Source organism: Urocitellus parryii, chromosome 9 (assembly GCF_045843805.1).
Source record: "Urocitellus parryii isolate mUroPar1 chromosome 9, mUroPar1.hap1, whole genome shotgun sequence".
Classification (NCBI taxonomy): domain Eukaryota; kingdom Metazoa; phylum Chordata; class Mammalia; order Rodentia; family Sciuridae; genus Urocitellus; species Urocitellus parryii.
The window spans coordinates 112,708,008-112,725,452 of NC_135539.1; the positions used below are offsets into that span (position 1 = coordinate 112,708,008).

Consider the following 17,445-nt stretch of genomic DNA (forward strand, 5'->3'; position numbering starts at 1 on the left):
AATGCCAGGCACTGTATTGGGTTATAGGAAGGGTGGTCTTCTGAGTAATAATCTGAGGTCAGACTTGTGTCTCAGGTGGCTGTAATAGGGCCCAGGAGAGCTCTAGCTCATCCTCTCTATATTAATTATTATTATTTTTTCACTCCCTGTCTCCAGGAGACAGTGCTGGCTTCCCTTTTTGTTTATAACCATCCAGCATGAGTCATCCCTTCACTGTGAGTATTGCAGAATCACATACCACATTCCAGTCTAGTTTGTACTATTGCCAGGGTCTCAGCCTGCAGCTCTTTGCCTGTCTTCTGACAGTCATGAAAGAACAGCAAGACCAACTGCACAAATGAATTAACTGGGGAAAGGAGAAGAGAGAATATACCTGGTTTTCATCCATATTTGTTTAGTACAAGATATATTTAGGAATGGATATATTCTTTCTAGGTGTCAGTATATCATACCATACTCTACCATTAGACAGCCTTGAATTTTTTTTTTTTAATGAATTTGCACCTATGAGCAAATAAAGTCAACTGGTCTTTTAAAAGGGTCTTATAAGTAGATTTGGCAGTTTTAGCTGCTGGTTTTGTTGTGTACACAAAATGGTCCTTTGAGGAAAACCTGAAAATATATTTTAAAAATTTAAAAAAATCAAATAAACAAACAGATAAAATTCTTCCTAAAAATTTTCAGGGCTGGGATTGTGGCTCAGTGGTAGAGCACTTGCCTAGCACAGGCGGTACCTGGGTTCGATCCTCAGCACCACATAAAAATAAAGGCATTGTGTTGTGTCCATCTACACCTAAAAAATAAATATTAAAAAAAGATTTTTCTAAATAATACTTTGATTTCAGATATTTAGGTTTTCTTTTTATAGGTTTGATTGCTTAATATCTTTGAAAATGTACATATTTATGGGAGCTTTACAAGATCAAAACATTGTCAACAATAATTCTCTACCTAGTATAACTGTTTTCATGTCTTGGGATTCCTTTTTCTTTATCTATTATATGTGACTATAATGTTGGTATTTATGCAATTGTATAGTCCATTCTAAATTTTGAAATTTGTTACATGCCAACTTTTTAAAAATGCCTCTCTGAAGTGACTCACACATCAGCATTTGTGACTCAGGGTAGCAAAAGGGGTTGTTTTGAACAGCAAGATGAGTGTCAGACTAGTTTTCCAACCAGAATACATTCTCTGCAGTTTCAGGCACAGATGAAACAGCAAATTCCTCTTGGTCTGGCCTTGGGTAAGGAGTAGGTGGATTTATGCAGTGTTTGCTCCAATTATAAATGGGGAGATGCTAAAAAGCACTTTAGCTTTTGGGAGTGTAAAGTGGCCAGCCAAGTGAACATCATGTGACCTACCTGAAAATGAAGGTTAGTTCTTTGTTTGAAGAAGGTGAGACATTTGTGCTTCGCTTGGAGTGGAAAAAATAAGAACAACATACATGCTGAGTCAGTGTCAGTGGAAACAGATACTGGATGTAATAGGCTGGCATTTCCCATTCCTTATCTAGAGAAGGATATCAGAAAGGTAAAAGGCTCAGGTTTTTATTTTTTAAAAATCTTTTATCAGAAAATACCTGCTCTTCAAATAAGGTAATGAGTGAAAGCAGATATTAATTTGAAAGGAAATAAACAAAATAAAATTGCATCCCTTTTAGGTTTTGAATATTCAGTCTGAGAACTCTTTAGGGTTTTAAAGTTGAACAGATATGTGTTGAGTTGTCTTATAACTCAGTAAGTTCTAGAGTGCTATGGAGGGGGTTGTTTTGAGTTTACAAACCTCAGAATACATCAAGAGCCTGTGTACTTATGATAGTGATGTGGGCCTGAGTTCCCAGTCACCCCTTTGTGTAGACATTTTCAGAAATATGAGGAGTAATCTGTTCAGTAAATGGAAATAAGTACTTTAAGTGCTTTGAAACTCCTCAGGAAAGAAATAGAAAACAAAAATAAACTCTAGCTTGGAAAAGGACTTGTAAGGTTTGTTTCTAAACCCAAGATCATTCTGGAATCTCACTTTAGAAACTTAGGATATAGATTAAATTGGATTCAGTTGTAACATCATCACAAAAACAAGAGTTTAAACAAAGCAGTGCTTAATTTTTTTTTCTTACATAAAAGAAGTCCACAGCTTCTTTTTGCTTCATGGTGCTTAGTGCTGGCTTCCAGCCTCAGGTTTGCCTAGGTCTACAGCATGACCATTTCTGCTCCAGCTATCACATCTGCACTCGGGTAGGAAGATGGGCCAGGTCAACGGGTGTTGCTTCCTGGTAGAATCACCCTCCCCTGAAGAGCTTTCCTGGAAGCCCTACTCTATCTGTAGAGGACGTTGCTTTCCCCAAAATACAGAGCCGAGATATTGGTGAGGTAGACCTTGATCTCTGTCATGCCAAGTGATCATATTCTTAAAAGTATTTCTAAGACTTAGGTGGCTAAGACCTACAAAATCTTAGAATGTTGTACTTAGCTTTTAGTTTGCTGCATAATTGATTGGTTCAACAATGTTGCGGACTTACTGTGTGCTCAACACTGAAGTTAAAATAGTGAACAAGACAAACATGGTCCTTGCCCTCAAAAAGGTTTACAGGCTAATGTAGAACAAAATGGATTTTAAATAAATTATTATAAATGTGTTGAACATTAATTAGGGAATTAAAGAGTGTTTGGGATTGTGTAATAGTAAAGGCTCTGTAAGGCTCACAGTGTGTAGGGACTGCCATACACATTGATTTAAAGGATGCTTAGGAGTTATTAGCCAGGTTAGAAAACGGGAAGAGGGTTTGTGAAGAGCGAAAGAGAGAGAGGAATTCCAGGCAGACTCACTTCCAGTCTGATAATTGCCACAACAATTCCCTTTTCTTCCATTATTTGTCTTATTTCTTCATCCGAGGGAATCGGTGGGAATTTCCAAGCAACAAAGGAAGGCAGGGACTAAATATTTGCTTTATCTGAAATGGCTGAAGGGACCGCCATCTTTCTACTTGTTGTTTCACTCTCTAGAGGAGGGCCTGCCCTCACAGGCTGTACAAGGGAGTGTTGGTAACCAAGGAAGGAGGTGGACATATGATTGGGGTGCACTGAGGTCCAGTTGCTCCACCGTAGATCTGGATTTTGGTATCAGTTGGGACTTTGGGGAGGCAAGGAATGGTTCTGACCCTGAGGTGCTGATATAACCCCCTTCCCCTTCCAGGAGGTGGACATTGTGGTGGCACCATGCCAAGGCCTCCGGCCCACAGTGGATGTTCTGGGTGACTTGGTGAATGATTTTTTACCTGTGATAATGTATGCACTCCACAAAGATGAGCTCTCTGAGAGGGAGGAGCAGCAGCTTCAGGAAATCCGAAAGTATTTCTCCTTTCCCGTATTCTTTTTCAAAGTGCCAAAGCTGGAGATAATAGACTCCTCCATCAGGAGAATGGAGAGTGAAAGATCACCGCTATATCGCCAACTAATTGACCTGGGCTATCTAAGCAGCAGTCACTGGAACTGTGGGGCCCCCAGCCAGGACACTAAACCTCAGAGCATGTTGGTGGAGCACAGTGAGAAGCTGAGACACCTGAGCACGTTTTCTCACCAGCTGCTACAGACCCGCCTGGTGGAAGCGGCCAAGGCCTTGAACTCCGTGCACTGCCACTGCCTGGACATCTTCATCAACCAGGCCTTTGACATGCAGCGGGACCTGCAAATTACTCCCAAACGTCTGGAATATACTCGAAAGAAGGAAAATGAGTTGTATGAATCATTGATGAATATTGCCAACCGAAAGCAGGAGGAAATGAAGGACATGATTGTCGAGACACTGAACTCCATGAAGGAGGAGCTTCTGGATGATGCTGCCAACATGGAGTTTAAAGGTAGGTCCCTGCAGCTATGTGGGGTGCAGAATGTTAGGAGCTTCCCTTTTCTAGCTGGAAATTGAGTTCATCAATTCTTAAGGTTCCAGCGGAAACCTCTCTTAAATCATGAAGCCTTGGTGGCCTCTGTTGTTCTCAGGGACCTTCTTGGAAGATTCCATGTCATTCCTTCCAGGGCCATTAGGCTGAGTTTTGGTAAAACCATCCTAATAGCTCTCCACCCTCCACTTTGCATCTGTCCCTGGGCCATAAAGGAGCTGGAGAAGAGCTGTTTGGAGAAGTTTACTAGGTTGTGCTTTGCTCTATCAGTGTGGCCCACGCTTCTTCGTGGTTCTTCTTTTTATCTCATGGTCTCATTTTTCTTTTTTCAGCTGCTCCTGAAAGTCAACACAGGAGGATTTCTCAAAGTAATGTTTTTTAGCTTTTCTGGCAGTCCCATTTTTCACAAATGGCTATTAACAAAATTGGGTGAAAGCAATTGGTCAGGTCTTTCGGTGTCTGAGGTTTAAATGCGCTGACTTTGTATATTGACTACTGTGTGAACCCCCATGTGTGAACATTAACTCTGCTACCTTTAATTGAAATGACTCAGTTTGCAAGGTGCTGTTTAGATTCTCAATCATAAGAAGAAATCCAAATCCCCTGAGAGGCTTTCTGAAAACACTGGTGCTCAAGACTGCTAAAGACCACTCCAGACTTAGTCAGGACTTCTGACATAGCACCGAGTGTCAGTGTTTTTCCGAGAGTCCTCCCTAGGAGGATTCCACTTGTTTCCATTTTTTAGATGAGGGAACAAGACTTAAAATGATTAAGTACTGTGCCCAAGGTCTCACAACTAGTGAGTCACAGAGGTAGGCTTTGAAGCCAGACTGCCTGATTCCTCAGCCCATACTCTTAATTTCCATGCTTTACCTATTCTTAATTTCTTTCTTTCACCACCCTCTTCTTGATAGCCAGCATCCACACCTCAGCAGATCTATTAACTGTCATCTTCCCCTTGTTCCCTTGGCTATCAGTTGCCAGGTATTGATGAGTCTTCTTCCCTTTTCTAGCTGGAAATTGAGTTCATCAATTTATTTTTGAGATAGGTCTTGCTAAGTTGCCAAGGCTGGCCTTGAACTAAGCACAAATCCTACCTATTCTTCTATATCTTTTCTATTTCATTTTCCTTAGTCTAACTGAACTATCATTACCTGACTTCTTTCTCTCCTTTCTCCACTTCATCTTTATTGGATCTCTGTTCCTATAGACGGTTTAAACTCCTCAGCCTAGTGTCACAGATTCTCCAAAGCTGAGCCCTTACCAACTTTGCTAGTCTTGTTTCCTACTCTGCATCTGCCTCTTGTTTTTATTTGGATTGATCTTAACTGCTTGCTGTCCTCTGAACACTCTCTTCACTTTTTCTTTGCTTGTGCCTAACCTTAAACCTGAAATGTCATTTATTTTCTGTGAATTTCCAAATTGTACCTATTTTTTAATTTTTTGGTTATGTGGTGATGCTGGACGTTGAACCCAGGGCATGCTAGGCAAGCACAAATCCTACCTATTTTTCTTTAAGGTCTTACAGAGATGCCATATTTTTATGAAATCTTCTTGAATTTTTTCAAATACCTACTAACAATTGCAGTCATCTGAAATTCCCACAGCATTTCATCTGTAACTTATTTTTGGTGTATTTGACTATTTGGGGGAGGGGGAAGTCCTGAGAATTGAACCCAGGGGTGCTCTACTGCTGAGAGTATTCTCTTATTGATGGATATTTAAGCTAAGTTTGTGTGGCTGCGGGGGGTGGGGGTACTAGGGATTGAGCCCAGAGACTCTCTACCACTGAGCCACAACCCCAACCCTTTTTATTTTATTTTGAGACAGAGGCTCACTAAATATATGAGGCTGGACTTAAACTCTTATTGATGGATATTTAAGCTATTTCCTTTTTTTTCCTTTTTATTTTGAGATAGGTCTTGCTAAGTTGCCAAGGCTGGCCTTGAACTTGCCATCTTCTGCCTTAGCCCTAGCCTCGAAAGTAGCTAGGATTATAGATGTGCACCACCACTGGGGCTTCACTTTCTATGTTTTAATATAGTTATTTATTTTCTTTTGACTATTTTTTTAAAATCCTGGAGTTCAAGAGAATAGATCTGGGTCTTACATCATCATATCCCTTGTAGCAAATAACACACATTTGTGTGTGTGTGTGTGTGTGTGTGTGTGTGTGAATCTGGGGATGGAGCACAGGGGCTTGCCAGTGTAGGCAAGTACTCTACCACTGAGCCACATCCCCAGCCCTTGAATGTAGCAGGTCTTTGAAGAATGAAAGGGTTTATAAATAACGGTCTCTATGTCACACTTTTTACAAAGGAAATACAGTTGATTTTAGCAAGGATAGGATGTCTGATTTTTTATAAGTCTTTCTAAAGATCAACAAAGGTACATCTTTGGTGAATTCCCACTGCAGGAAGGAATGGCTGAGAAATGCTCACTTGCAGTAGAAATACTAGAAAGTCCTCTCAATATTTAATTAAGGACATTGGAGCATCAATGCTAATATCATAGTGTGCATGATGAAGGAAGGTTAGGGCAGCTAGGTTGAGCAGACAGTGAAATATTTCATTGTACTGTGCCAGGCATGCCATATATAGTGCCTAGGATATAGTGATTAGCTAAACAGACATGGGGTGATTGGGAACAAGTAGATCAAGTGTCTGACTCTGTTAACTTCCTTGTGGATTTGTGGATCTACTTACCTAGATGGAGATACATTAGATGCACTTTGTGTGTGTGTGTGAGGGGGTACTAGGGATTGAGCCCAGAGACTCTCTACCACTGAGCCACACCCCAAACCCTTTTTATTTGATTTTGAGACAGAGGCTCACTAAATAGATGAGGCTGGCCTTAAACTTGCAATTTTCCTGCATCAGCTTCCCAAGTCATTGAGATTACAGGCGTGTGCCACTGCACCTAGTTTTATTAGACACAACTTGTATGTTCAGTTCTTACTTTTTTCTAAGACTATTCTGAGTACTCTTTAAGCAATGATAAAAAGGTTTAAAGAAAGCAACCACATATCTTGTGGAGGCAGATTTCTTTTACTGGTATTTTTCTTTAAATAAATGTAATGAGGGTTAGGGTATAATTCACTGGTAGAATGCTTGCCTGGCATTTGCAGGCCATGGGTTTGATTCCTAGCAACACAAATAAACAAAAAATAAAAATAAATAAATATATAAGGTAACCCATGTACTCTGGATAATATAATATACCTACTTTATAGACTGTTTATATTTTAAAGGATAAAACATACATATATACTACTTAATTCAAACACACAGAGGCACTGTCCCCAGCCATTCTGTTCCCCTCAGTATATTCTTTTGTATCTTGCCATTTCACCTTTTCAATGTATATCTTAGAGGGCTTCTCCCATAAATGTCTTCTTCTAATGGACATATCTTAATTTATTTAACTATTCTCTTATTGATGGATATTTAAACTATTTCCTTTTTTTCCTTTTTGCTGTTACAAACTTTATTGTATTAATCATCATTGTCCATAAATGTATTTCATATCTGTAAGGATACATTTCTGGAAAAAGAATTCCTACAAGCAGAATAGTTAAGTAAAGAGTATGTGGGTTTTTTATTGTTTGTGTAATTTTCACCCCCCAGTACTAGGGATTGAATCCAGGGAAATGCTCCACCACTGAGCTACCCAGGCATTATTTTTATTTTTGTTTTTGTTTTTTCTGTTTTGAGATGGGATTTCACTAAGTTGCCCAGGCTGGCCTCGAACTTGAGATCCTCTTGCCTTACCTTCCCAGGTTGATTACAAGGCATGTGCCACCCATATTTGGCATGGTTGGTTTAAAATTTTGATAGATATGGCCAGATTTCTTCTGAAGAGGTGGTACCAATTTAAGTTTCCACCAATAGATTTGAGAGTTCCTTTCCAAGAGTAGATCTTTTTTGACTTCTTTTTTTTCTGTCCACTGGCCTATAAAATAGATTTTTAAATTCTGAGAGGTAGTGGCATGATAGGGACAATAGTTGAGTTTCACTGTTTATTTAGTAATTGATTAGACTAGAATTCCTTCTCTTGGATTCTTCTCATTAATATATTGACCAGTGAGAAATATTACAAAGACATGAGGCTTTGGAATCAATAAGCTTGGGGTTCAAATGCTAGCTGAATTACTTCCTAACTGTACCTTCCCCTTTCCAGTGCCCACTTTGTCCTCTCTCTGAGGCTGTTTCCTGATCTAAAAAATAAAACTAATAATACCCACCTGTCAAAGTTATTGTGAAGATGAAATTAGATTGCATATGTTAAAATACTTATTATTATGTCTTTCAAATAGTTTGCATGCAATAAATGGTGTTTATCCCCTCCTATAAATTTGACGTAAAAGTTAACAAAATCAACAGACTTGTTTTTAAACATAATTGCTGCTTCTCAGGATCTTGGTAGCCTTAAGTAGTTGAGCATTATGTGGCCCTGATCATGCTGAGGGTCAGTGTTTATCAACCAGTTGTGTCTTTTTATAGCCATTGTCCTGTGATTCATTGGCTCTGATTTGGGAGAGGCCTTTATGTAGTAGGTCTGCCCCTTTCCCTCACAGCTAAGTAGCTTATTTCTCTGCCTCCATAGATGTTATCGTCCCAGAGAATGGAGAACCAGTGGGCACCAGAGAGATCAAATGCTGCATTCGACAAATCCAGGAACTCATCATCTCCCGGCTTAATCAGGCAGTGGCTAACAAGCTAATCAGCTCCGTAGATTACCTACGTGAGAGCTTTGTTGGAACTCTGGAACGGTGTCTGCAGAGCCTGGAGAAGTCACAGGATGTTTCCATTCATATCACCAGTAATTATCTCAAACAGGTATGCAAAGAAAATGGTTCAAATAGAAAACCTGGAATAATTCACACACTAGTCCAACTTCAAATTAGCCAGGATTTTCCCTCTCAAATTTTTACCTATTGTTTGAATTTTATTGTTTTCCTACCAGTGACCACTGCCTATGGGAGGTGCTGGTGAGCTGTAAATTATAGTCAGTAAACATGAAGAGGAAGTAAAAAGGCCTAACTAGTCACAGAGTATGCAATCAATTGAGTTAATTCTGTATATATATATATATATATATATATATATATGGATAAATTTGGAAACCTTGAGACTGGACTGTGTTCTTGAAGTAAATATCCTGTATTGAATTTTCTTTGTGTATACTCTTTTAGATCTTAAATGCTGCCTATCATGTTGAAGTCACGTTTCACTCAGGGTCCTCGGTTACAAGGATGCTGTGGGAGCAAATCAAGCAGGTAGGCGTTGCTTTGAGGGACAGTTTTCAGTTCCTTATTGACTTACAGGGATCCTAATCACTCTAGGAGGGAGCACATGGCTAGGATCTCCTCTTAAGATAGATTGGCCTTGTGTTCTGATTGGTCTGCCTGAGAGAATTCTACTTTGTGCCTATTAAATAATTATTAACTGTGATCCCTTTCATTCTTAAAAGTGGTAGGTTTAAATGATATTTCATGGAGCCATAAGCCTCTCCATCACTAGTTTTTTCATATTTTTCTTAAACAGACTGAATGTTTTCTCAGAATTAGTGGTGGTGTTGCCACAGGCCAAGGAATGCAGTTCCTGTTCTGGAATTGACTCTGGCTCTTGTGCTGTTATGTTATGTTATGAAGTAGTTATTTACTGCTTCAGATTCGGACACTCCCCAAGACTGCATATAATGTATTGAGGGTTTGTGAGCATGTAGACTCATAGACTCAGCCTACTGTTTTGTTTTTTTTTGGCTTAGTGTTCTTTGATACCTTCCTCTGGGCTGAACCCTGATTGTGGGGTAGATAGGGCTAGATGGAATTAGAGAGGAACCTTGAACTTCATGAGGCTCTTATTCTTAAGAACCTTCTGCTAATGGGTGGGTAATCCAGAAAAGGAAGGGCATCATTGGGACCTTCTAGTAATTCCTTTCTCCATCCCTCAGTGATCTCACTGTCCTTATCTTGGCAGATCATCCAGCGTATCACCTGGGTGAGCCCACCTGCCATCACTCTAGAATGGAAGAGGAAGGTGGCCCAGGAAGCCATTGAGAGCCTCAGTGCCTCCAAGTTGGCCAAGAGCATTTGCAGCCAATTCCGGACTCGGCTCAATAGTTCTCATGAGGCTTTTGCAGCCTCCTTACGGCAGGTTGGTATGTAGGAAAGGAGATACAGCTAAAATAAGCAAAGGAGAGCTTCATCAAAAGAAGAATATTTTGCTCTTTTTTTAATATTTATTTTTTAGTTTTAAGTGGACACAATATCTATTTTACCTTTATGTGGTGCTGAGGATTGACCCAGAGCCCCAAGCATGCTAGACAAGCACTCTACCACTGAACCACAACCCCAGCCCCAAATATTTTGCTCTTTGCTGTGTCCATATTATTTTGAAAAAAAAAATCACCATTGTATTTTTCTATTTTGTTAAAGATAATTCTATATTATAGGAAGTTTCACCAATAAAATTTTAATGTGGATATTTTTCTAACTCTAGGGAGAATGGAGGGAGCTCAGTTAATTTCTCTCAATTTCACTGAATGAGGAAAAAAAAGATACAGGCTCGGTTCCATGGCACACACTTGTAATCCCAGCTTCTCTGGCTAAGACAGGAGGATCGCAAATTTGAGGCCAGCCTGGGAAAGTTAGCAAGACTCTTTCTCAAAATAAAAATTATAAAGGGCTGGGGATGTAGCTCATTTGTAGAACACCCAAGGATTCAATCCCTAGTACTGAGGAAAAAAAGAAAATAGAGGTATAGGAACTTTTTTGTAAGTTTATATAGTGTTTTTAGGAATGAATGACAGAGATGACTTTCCAATTTCCATTCTAATTCAGTTTCGTGACATAACTTGTGTGTGTGCATGTGTGTATGTGTGTGTGGAGAGAGTGGATAGATGTGACAGAAAAAAATTACTGTTTATTGAAAGTTCTGATTGTAACAGTCACTGCGCTAAACGTGCTTTTTAATTCTCACAGTTTCCCATTGAGGTAGATATTATTATTCCTGTATAACATGTGAGGAAGCTGAGGCTAAGGGCTTAATGTGTCTTTTATTATGTGTCTTTTCTCTGTTTCCCTCCTAGCTGGAAGCTGGCCACTCAGGCCGGCTGGAGAAAACTGAAGATCTGTGGCTGAAGGTTCGGAAAGACCATGCCCCACGCCTGGCCCGCCTTTCTCTGGAGAGCCGTTCTTTACAGGACGTCTTACTGCATCGTTAGTCCTTGTTTTTTGTTTTGTTTTATTTTTCTGGCTTCTGAGAATCCTAATATCTCAAGCTACTTCCTTGTGGAGTTGCTTAAGCACTTATTGATGTGACTTTGAATTTTTTTTCACTCTTAATTTCCACTCTTTTAAAAAATTTTTTTTGTAACTTATTTACTTTTTTATGTGGTGCTGAGGATTGAACCCAGTGCTGCACATATGCTAGATGAACACTCTACTACTGAGCCACAAGCCCAGCCCAACTTTGAATTCTTGAAGTCTGTTTGGTCCTGCTATTTATTTTTGTTTTGTTTATTATTTATTTTTATGTGGTGCTGAGGATTGAACCCAGTGCTTCACAGGTGCTAGGCAAGTGCTCTACCACTGAGTCACAACCCCAGCCCAGGTCCTGCTATTTATATAGCTTAAATAACATTACCAAAGTTTATTTAGTTACTTTCCACTGTTTTAGAATGACACTAGAATTTCTTCCCCTGGCATGATTATGACTTCTGGTCTCTAGGCAGACCTACATCTAAGAATCTTACAGAGGTTTCCCAGTAAGTTCCCTCCTTCCTTTTCTCTGTCTCTGTCCCATGTAGGTAAACCTAAACTGGGACAGGAACTGGGCCGGGGCCAGTATGGTGTGGTATACCTTTGTGACAACTGGGGAGGACACTTCCCTTGTGCCCTTAAATCGGTCGTCCCTCCAGATGAGAAGCACTGGAATGATCTGGCTTTGGAGTTTCACTACATGAGGTGGGTCCTAGTCTCATCCATCTCTCTGGGAAAGATCCCTAGAAGAGGCCAGAAACCGGGAATAAGTGTTGTACCAAAAGCTCCAGCTCCCTGTTTCTCCATACCTAGGTTTCAAAATGTTTGTGGGTCTAGCCTAGCCATAGGTACTCTTTAAGGACTTTACTATCTTGGTTTGGTCTTTTCTAGCCAGTTTAAATTCTTAGATTTCTCATTCCATTTAACCTTCTTTCTTTTTTTTTTTTTTTTTTTTTTTTTGGTACTGGGGATTGAACTCAGGGGCACTTAGCCACTGAACTAACATCCCCAGCCTTTTTATTTTTTAATTTTTTTGAGATAGAGTCTCACTGAGTTGCTAAGACTGTCTTTGAATATGGAATCCTCCTGCCTCAGCTTCCCAAGTTGCTGAGATTACAGGCATGAGCCACTGTGCCCAGCTGTTTATTTAACTTTCTTCCTTAGTCATCAAGGCTTGTTGATTTTTAGATTCCATGATTCTTTTTCCTTGGTGGAAAGGTTATTCTGTTAGCACTCTGTCTATACTGAGAGCCATTCCCTATGGACCTAAACCAAGCATGGTCTTAAAGCTGTTCCTTCCTACATTTTGACATGTTATGCGAGATTAGAACCCAAGTATTGTAGCCCAGACCTCTCTTCTTCCCACAGATCTCTGCCGAAGCATGAGCGATTGGTGGATCTCCATGGTTCAGTCATCGACTACAACTATGGAGGTGGCTCCAGCATTGCTGTGCTGCTCATTATGGAGCGACTACACCGGGACCTCTACACAGGGCTGAAGGTGAGGCAGAGCAGGGAGAGATCTCTATCCAGCTGAGGACTAGAACTTCTACTTCCCTATTGGCCTTTCATCTATTCTTGTTTATTCAGAGCCTCCTATTTTCATAAGATATTGTTGGAATTATCAGATTTTATTGCACTTATATCCAAAATCCTTAAAAATGTCTCAGACGTAAAAAAGTCTTTTTTTTTTTTTTTGGTCCCAATATTTATATCCAGAATACTGTCATTTACTGTCATTTAAGTAGTGATTAAAATTAGAAAAGCAGAAAAACTTCCTGGAACTCTGTTCCCCTTTCTCTCTTTTTTTGTTCTTGGTGGATAAAGCCAGTTTTATTTAGTCAATAAATATTTATGCATAACGCAGTGTATTAAGAACCATTAGGGAATATCAAAAAATATAACTTCCAGGAGCTTTCAAAGGAATCACAGTCAATATTTCGTGAGGATGTGGAGTTTGAGTTTGACACGCGTATCAAAATGGGTAAAATTTTGGCAGTTGGAAAGAAAGAATTGCTGTAGAATTCAAGTTTGTTTTAGACAATGAAAACTCCAGATTACACATTCTAACACAAGTCCCAATAAGGTTTAAAACAGAAATCATGGGCTGGGGCTGTAGCTCAGCGGCAGAGCTCTTGCTTAACATGTGTGAGGCACTGGGTTTGATCCTTAGTACCACAAAAAATAAACAAATAAAAGCAGTCTGTCCGTTTACAACTACAAAAAAAAAATTGTTTTTAATCATATGATCTTTTTATGAATTGAGATATGCCACACTGAAGAATTTTATTTGAGTGAAGATGAAACTTTCAGTTGGATATTGCAATTTAGATGAGTTTCCCTCATCTAAAACCACCACCAAAAGGGAGGTTTCTTGGAGCTGGGAATGTAGCTTAGTGGTGAATTGCTTGCCTGGCATGCACAAGGCCCTGGGTTCAAGCCCCTGGGCTGAAGGAAAAAAAAAAAAAAAAAAAGTGGTTTCTTTTGTTTGTTCCCTACATTCGAGCTGAGGAGAGAAAAACAGATATCAGAATATCTAGGTAGTCCCTTCTTACAGATTCCTTTTCTACAAGTTTACACAGAATCTTCCAGAACTAGGGCAGAGAACAACTTAAATGCTCCCAGGAGTCATGACGAATTGATTGGATGAAGAAAATGACTCTTCAAATGATCCTCTCTATTACAGACGAGTTAAGCTCAGAACGTCTGATGCTTTTGTACCTATGGACTAGCAGCCCCACTTGATCTTTTGGATGAATAACACAGTATTTTCCAGAACCCAAGAGCTCCTAAACTAAAGTAATATGAGTGGTATTTGAAGTCATTAAACAAAATCTGCAGTGACTAGGCCTGTAAAACAGCAGAAGTAAATCCACCTCTGCAGTTGAGGTGTTCAAATGTTCAAAATATGTTCATGGGAAGTTACACTCCATGTATGTATGATATGTCAAATTACATTCTACTGTCATGTATAACCAAAAAGAACAAATAAAAACTTTAAAAAAGTGGGCTCATGGGCCAGGCATGGTGGCTCGTGCCTGGAATCCCAGAGGCTTGGGAGACTGAGACAGGAGGATCACAAGTTCAAAGCCAGCCTCAGCAACTTAGAGAGGCCTTAAGCAACTCAGTGACACATTGTCTCTAAATATAATATAAAAAAGGGTTAGGGATGTGGCCAGTGGTTAAGTGCCCCTTGGTTCAATTCCTGGTATCAAAAACAAACAAACAAACAAAAACAAAAATCAGGGTTCATGGATTTAGTTATTTGGTTGCACCTCTCCTTGTCACCTCTGGGCATCATTCAGCTGGCCCAACTGCAGCCCCCAAGGGATTTTATCTGGCTTTGTGTTCTTTTCAACTTGCACTTCCTTGCTTTTCCTCCACTTCCCTCTCCTAACTGCTTTCCTCTTCCCCTTTTGTTTCTATTCGTTTTTCTGTCTTTGTGTGTCCTGATGTGGTCAGTCTTTTAGTTCCTCAAAGAATGAAGTCTCAGTTGGTTCAAGCAAGTTGGATTGAGGAGTTTCTCTGTTTGTGACAGTAAGTTCTTTTGTTTCTCCAAGGCTGGACTGGCCCTGGAGACACGTTTGCAGATAGCACTAGATGTGGTGGAGGGAATCCGCTTCCTGCATGGCCAGGGACTCGTCCATCGTGATATCAAACTGAAAAATGTACTGGTAAGTAGAGCTGTGTCCCCAAGAAGACACCCTGCTTCTGTGGGTGGAGGATGCACAAAATGTAAGTTTGATCCTAAGAAAAATCCAGATGGAAAGAAGTAGAGTTAACAGTATAGTGGATGGATGGTTTTCTTGGAATTTAAGGTTAGGCAGGAGTTTCAGTACAGACCTACCTTATAGTAGTATAGAGTTTTTCCCCCTGTACACTGTTGAAAAATTTTTAACCTTATAGAAAAAGTTAAAAGAGTGGTACAGTGAAGACCTAGATATCCTTTATCCAGATTCCTCTTCTCTATTTCTCCTCACTCACTCACATTCTCACTGTTTATATGTATACACTTACGTGCACAAATAGGCATACTTTTTCTCAGAATTTTGTGAAAGTAAGTTGCAGATAATACTTCATTTCTAAATACTGAAGCATGTATCCCCCAATAAAAAGGCAGTCTTAGACAAAATTAAAATGTCATCACACCCAAGAAATTTACCATCAATATAATGTTGTTACTTAACATGCGGTCTGTATTAACAGTGTTAAAGTTTCCCCTAATATATCCAATTGCTCCAAATATGGTCTGTTTGTTTATTTGATCCAGTATCCAGTCCAAGTATCATGTAGTACATTTTGTTGCCATGCTTATTTAGTTTTCTTTAATCTAGAACAGTCTACCTTTTTTTTTTTTTTGCTTTTTATGACATTTACATTTTTGAGGAGCATAGGCCTTTGTTATTGCTTATGGTGATATTGGATGAGAGCAGAGATAAATTAATAAAGCTTAAAAGGTAAGAGAGTCATGAACTCACTGGTCCTGTTATCTAAATTATGAAGAATAATTTGGGCTAGAGATTTGGGGTGTAACTCAGTAGTAGAGTGCTTGCCTAGCATGTTCCAAGGTCCTGGATTCAATCCCCAGGACTGCAAGAAAGTAAGAGGAACTTTTGACATATTCCACTTTTTTTTTTTTCTTTTAATTTAGACATACTCCTCTTGAAAAAGAATCTTGTTTTGTGGTGCTTTGGATTAAACCCAGGCCCTCATGCACATTAGCAAGTGCTCTGCCACTGAGCCATACACACACCTAGCCCTCCAAAAATCTTTCAACATAGACCTCTTGTAAATATCTTAGAGTATCATTAAGGTATTTCTGGTAGCACTTCAATGATGTACAAAGATGACAGCTGTTTGAGAGAAGGGAACAATCTTACTAAAAGTAAAAGTGAAATCTAAGAGGAAGGCTGATCATTAGCCAAAGTGTCCCCCTGCCATGCTGCCCCACCTCTCCCAAACGTTTTGTTGCTGGGGAATCTGCCCAGGGCTTTGAGTGTGCTAGGCAAGTGCATTGCCACTGAGCTACACCCCAAACGGGAGTCACAGTGCATTCTGTTGGATTTCTCTCTTGGATCTTTAGGAAAGGAAATACAGGAATGTCAGGAAGCTTCTAGGCTGACTAGAGGACTTCACCTTTCTGTCCTGGGGTCAGGTGAAGAATCCGGAGTTGAAATGTTTTCCTCATTGTTCTTCCATAGATCCTCACTTATTCATTCTTTCAAGATTTATGAAGATTCTCATAGGTGCCAGGCTCCATGCTAAGTGCCAGGGATACAAACATGAAAGAAACAGTTCCTGCCATCAGGTTGCTCACAGTCTCTGAGGAGGAGAGTGTGAAGATGGGCTAGGTGGAGGCAGATTTTGTTAAGTACTACTTTGAAGTGCATATTTTGAACTTGAATATACAATTGAATACTACCTGCAAGCTCAGAGACAAGGTGAATTCTTCCCCTGCTTTCTTGGCAGCTGGACAAGCAGAATCGTGCCAAGATCACTGATTTAGGATTCTGCAAGCCAGAGGCCATGATGTCAGGCAGCATTGTGGGGACACCCATCCATATGGCCCCAGAACTTTTCACAGGTAAGGTCTGGAGGGCAGGGAGTGGATTTGGGCAGGGTCAGAACTACAATCCTGAGAGCTACTCATCAGACTAAGCAGTATGTACAAGTACTGCTGGCAGGTCTGGCTGACAGGGGAGAAACCAGAGGAGGGCAAACCTAAGGCAGGTAGGGGAAAAGTGAAGAGGTATAGAAGTAGGAAGGGAAGTGCAAATGGGGAGTCTCAGTGCATTCTTTTGGATTTCTCTCTCTCTGGGTTATTATGCCATCATTGCTATAATCATTTAATTATTTGATCATAAATTCTAAATCAAATAACTCTTATATAATAGCAGTTGTCTTCTATCAATAAAGAACTTGCAATTGACAAAGAGGAATATTAAGAGAGGTAAAGTAATTTGTAACCATTATCCAGCAGCATATAATTTAATACTAAGTGAAGGGCTATATGATGTACCGTTGGTGTTCCACGATGGGAAAGAGGAAGGTTGAAATGTTTGACGGTTTGTGTTAGAGGTGAAATTTTAGGTATAACTCAAGTCAGATCTGGAATGTTGGTATGTGGAAAGGGAACTCATTTATTTGAGTATATACTTTGAGGTAAGCAGTGTGGGCATTTATACATTTTGTTCCTTTAATCTTCATAATTATGTGATAATTTGGTGTATTTTTTTGTTCATTTCCTGGACAAAGTTGAATCCAGATTGATGAATTAACTCAC

At 39.7% G+C, this 17,445-nt stretch overlaps 1 protein-coding gene across 2 annotated transcripts in view; it reads left to right on the forward strand.

Moving 5' to 3' along the window:
- Dstyk (dual serine/threonine and tyrosine protein kinase) overlaps positions 1 to 17,445 on the forward strand; it is a 52,230-nt gene that overhangs the window by 28,157 nt on the left and 6,628 nt on the right. Inside the window, exons 3-11 of one of the 2 annotated variants that reach the window (XM_026387425.2) lie at positions 3,196 to 3,859; positions 8,504 to 8,736; positions 9,093 to 9,176; positions 9,880 to 10,056; positions 10,991 to 11,120; positions 11,711 to 11,867; positions 12,531 to 12,663; positions 14,723 to 14,836; positions 16,632 to 16,746. In XM_026387425.2, the coding sequence (XP_026243210.2) occupies positions 3,196 to 3,859; positions 8,504 to 8,736; positions 9,093 to 9,176; positions 9,880 to 10,056; positions 10,991 to 11,120; positions 11,711 to 11,867; positions 12,531 to 12,663; positions 14,723 to 14,836; positions 16,632 to 16,746 (1,807 nt within the window). The other variant, XM_026387426.2, reaches the window with a different exon arrangement.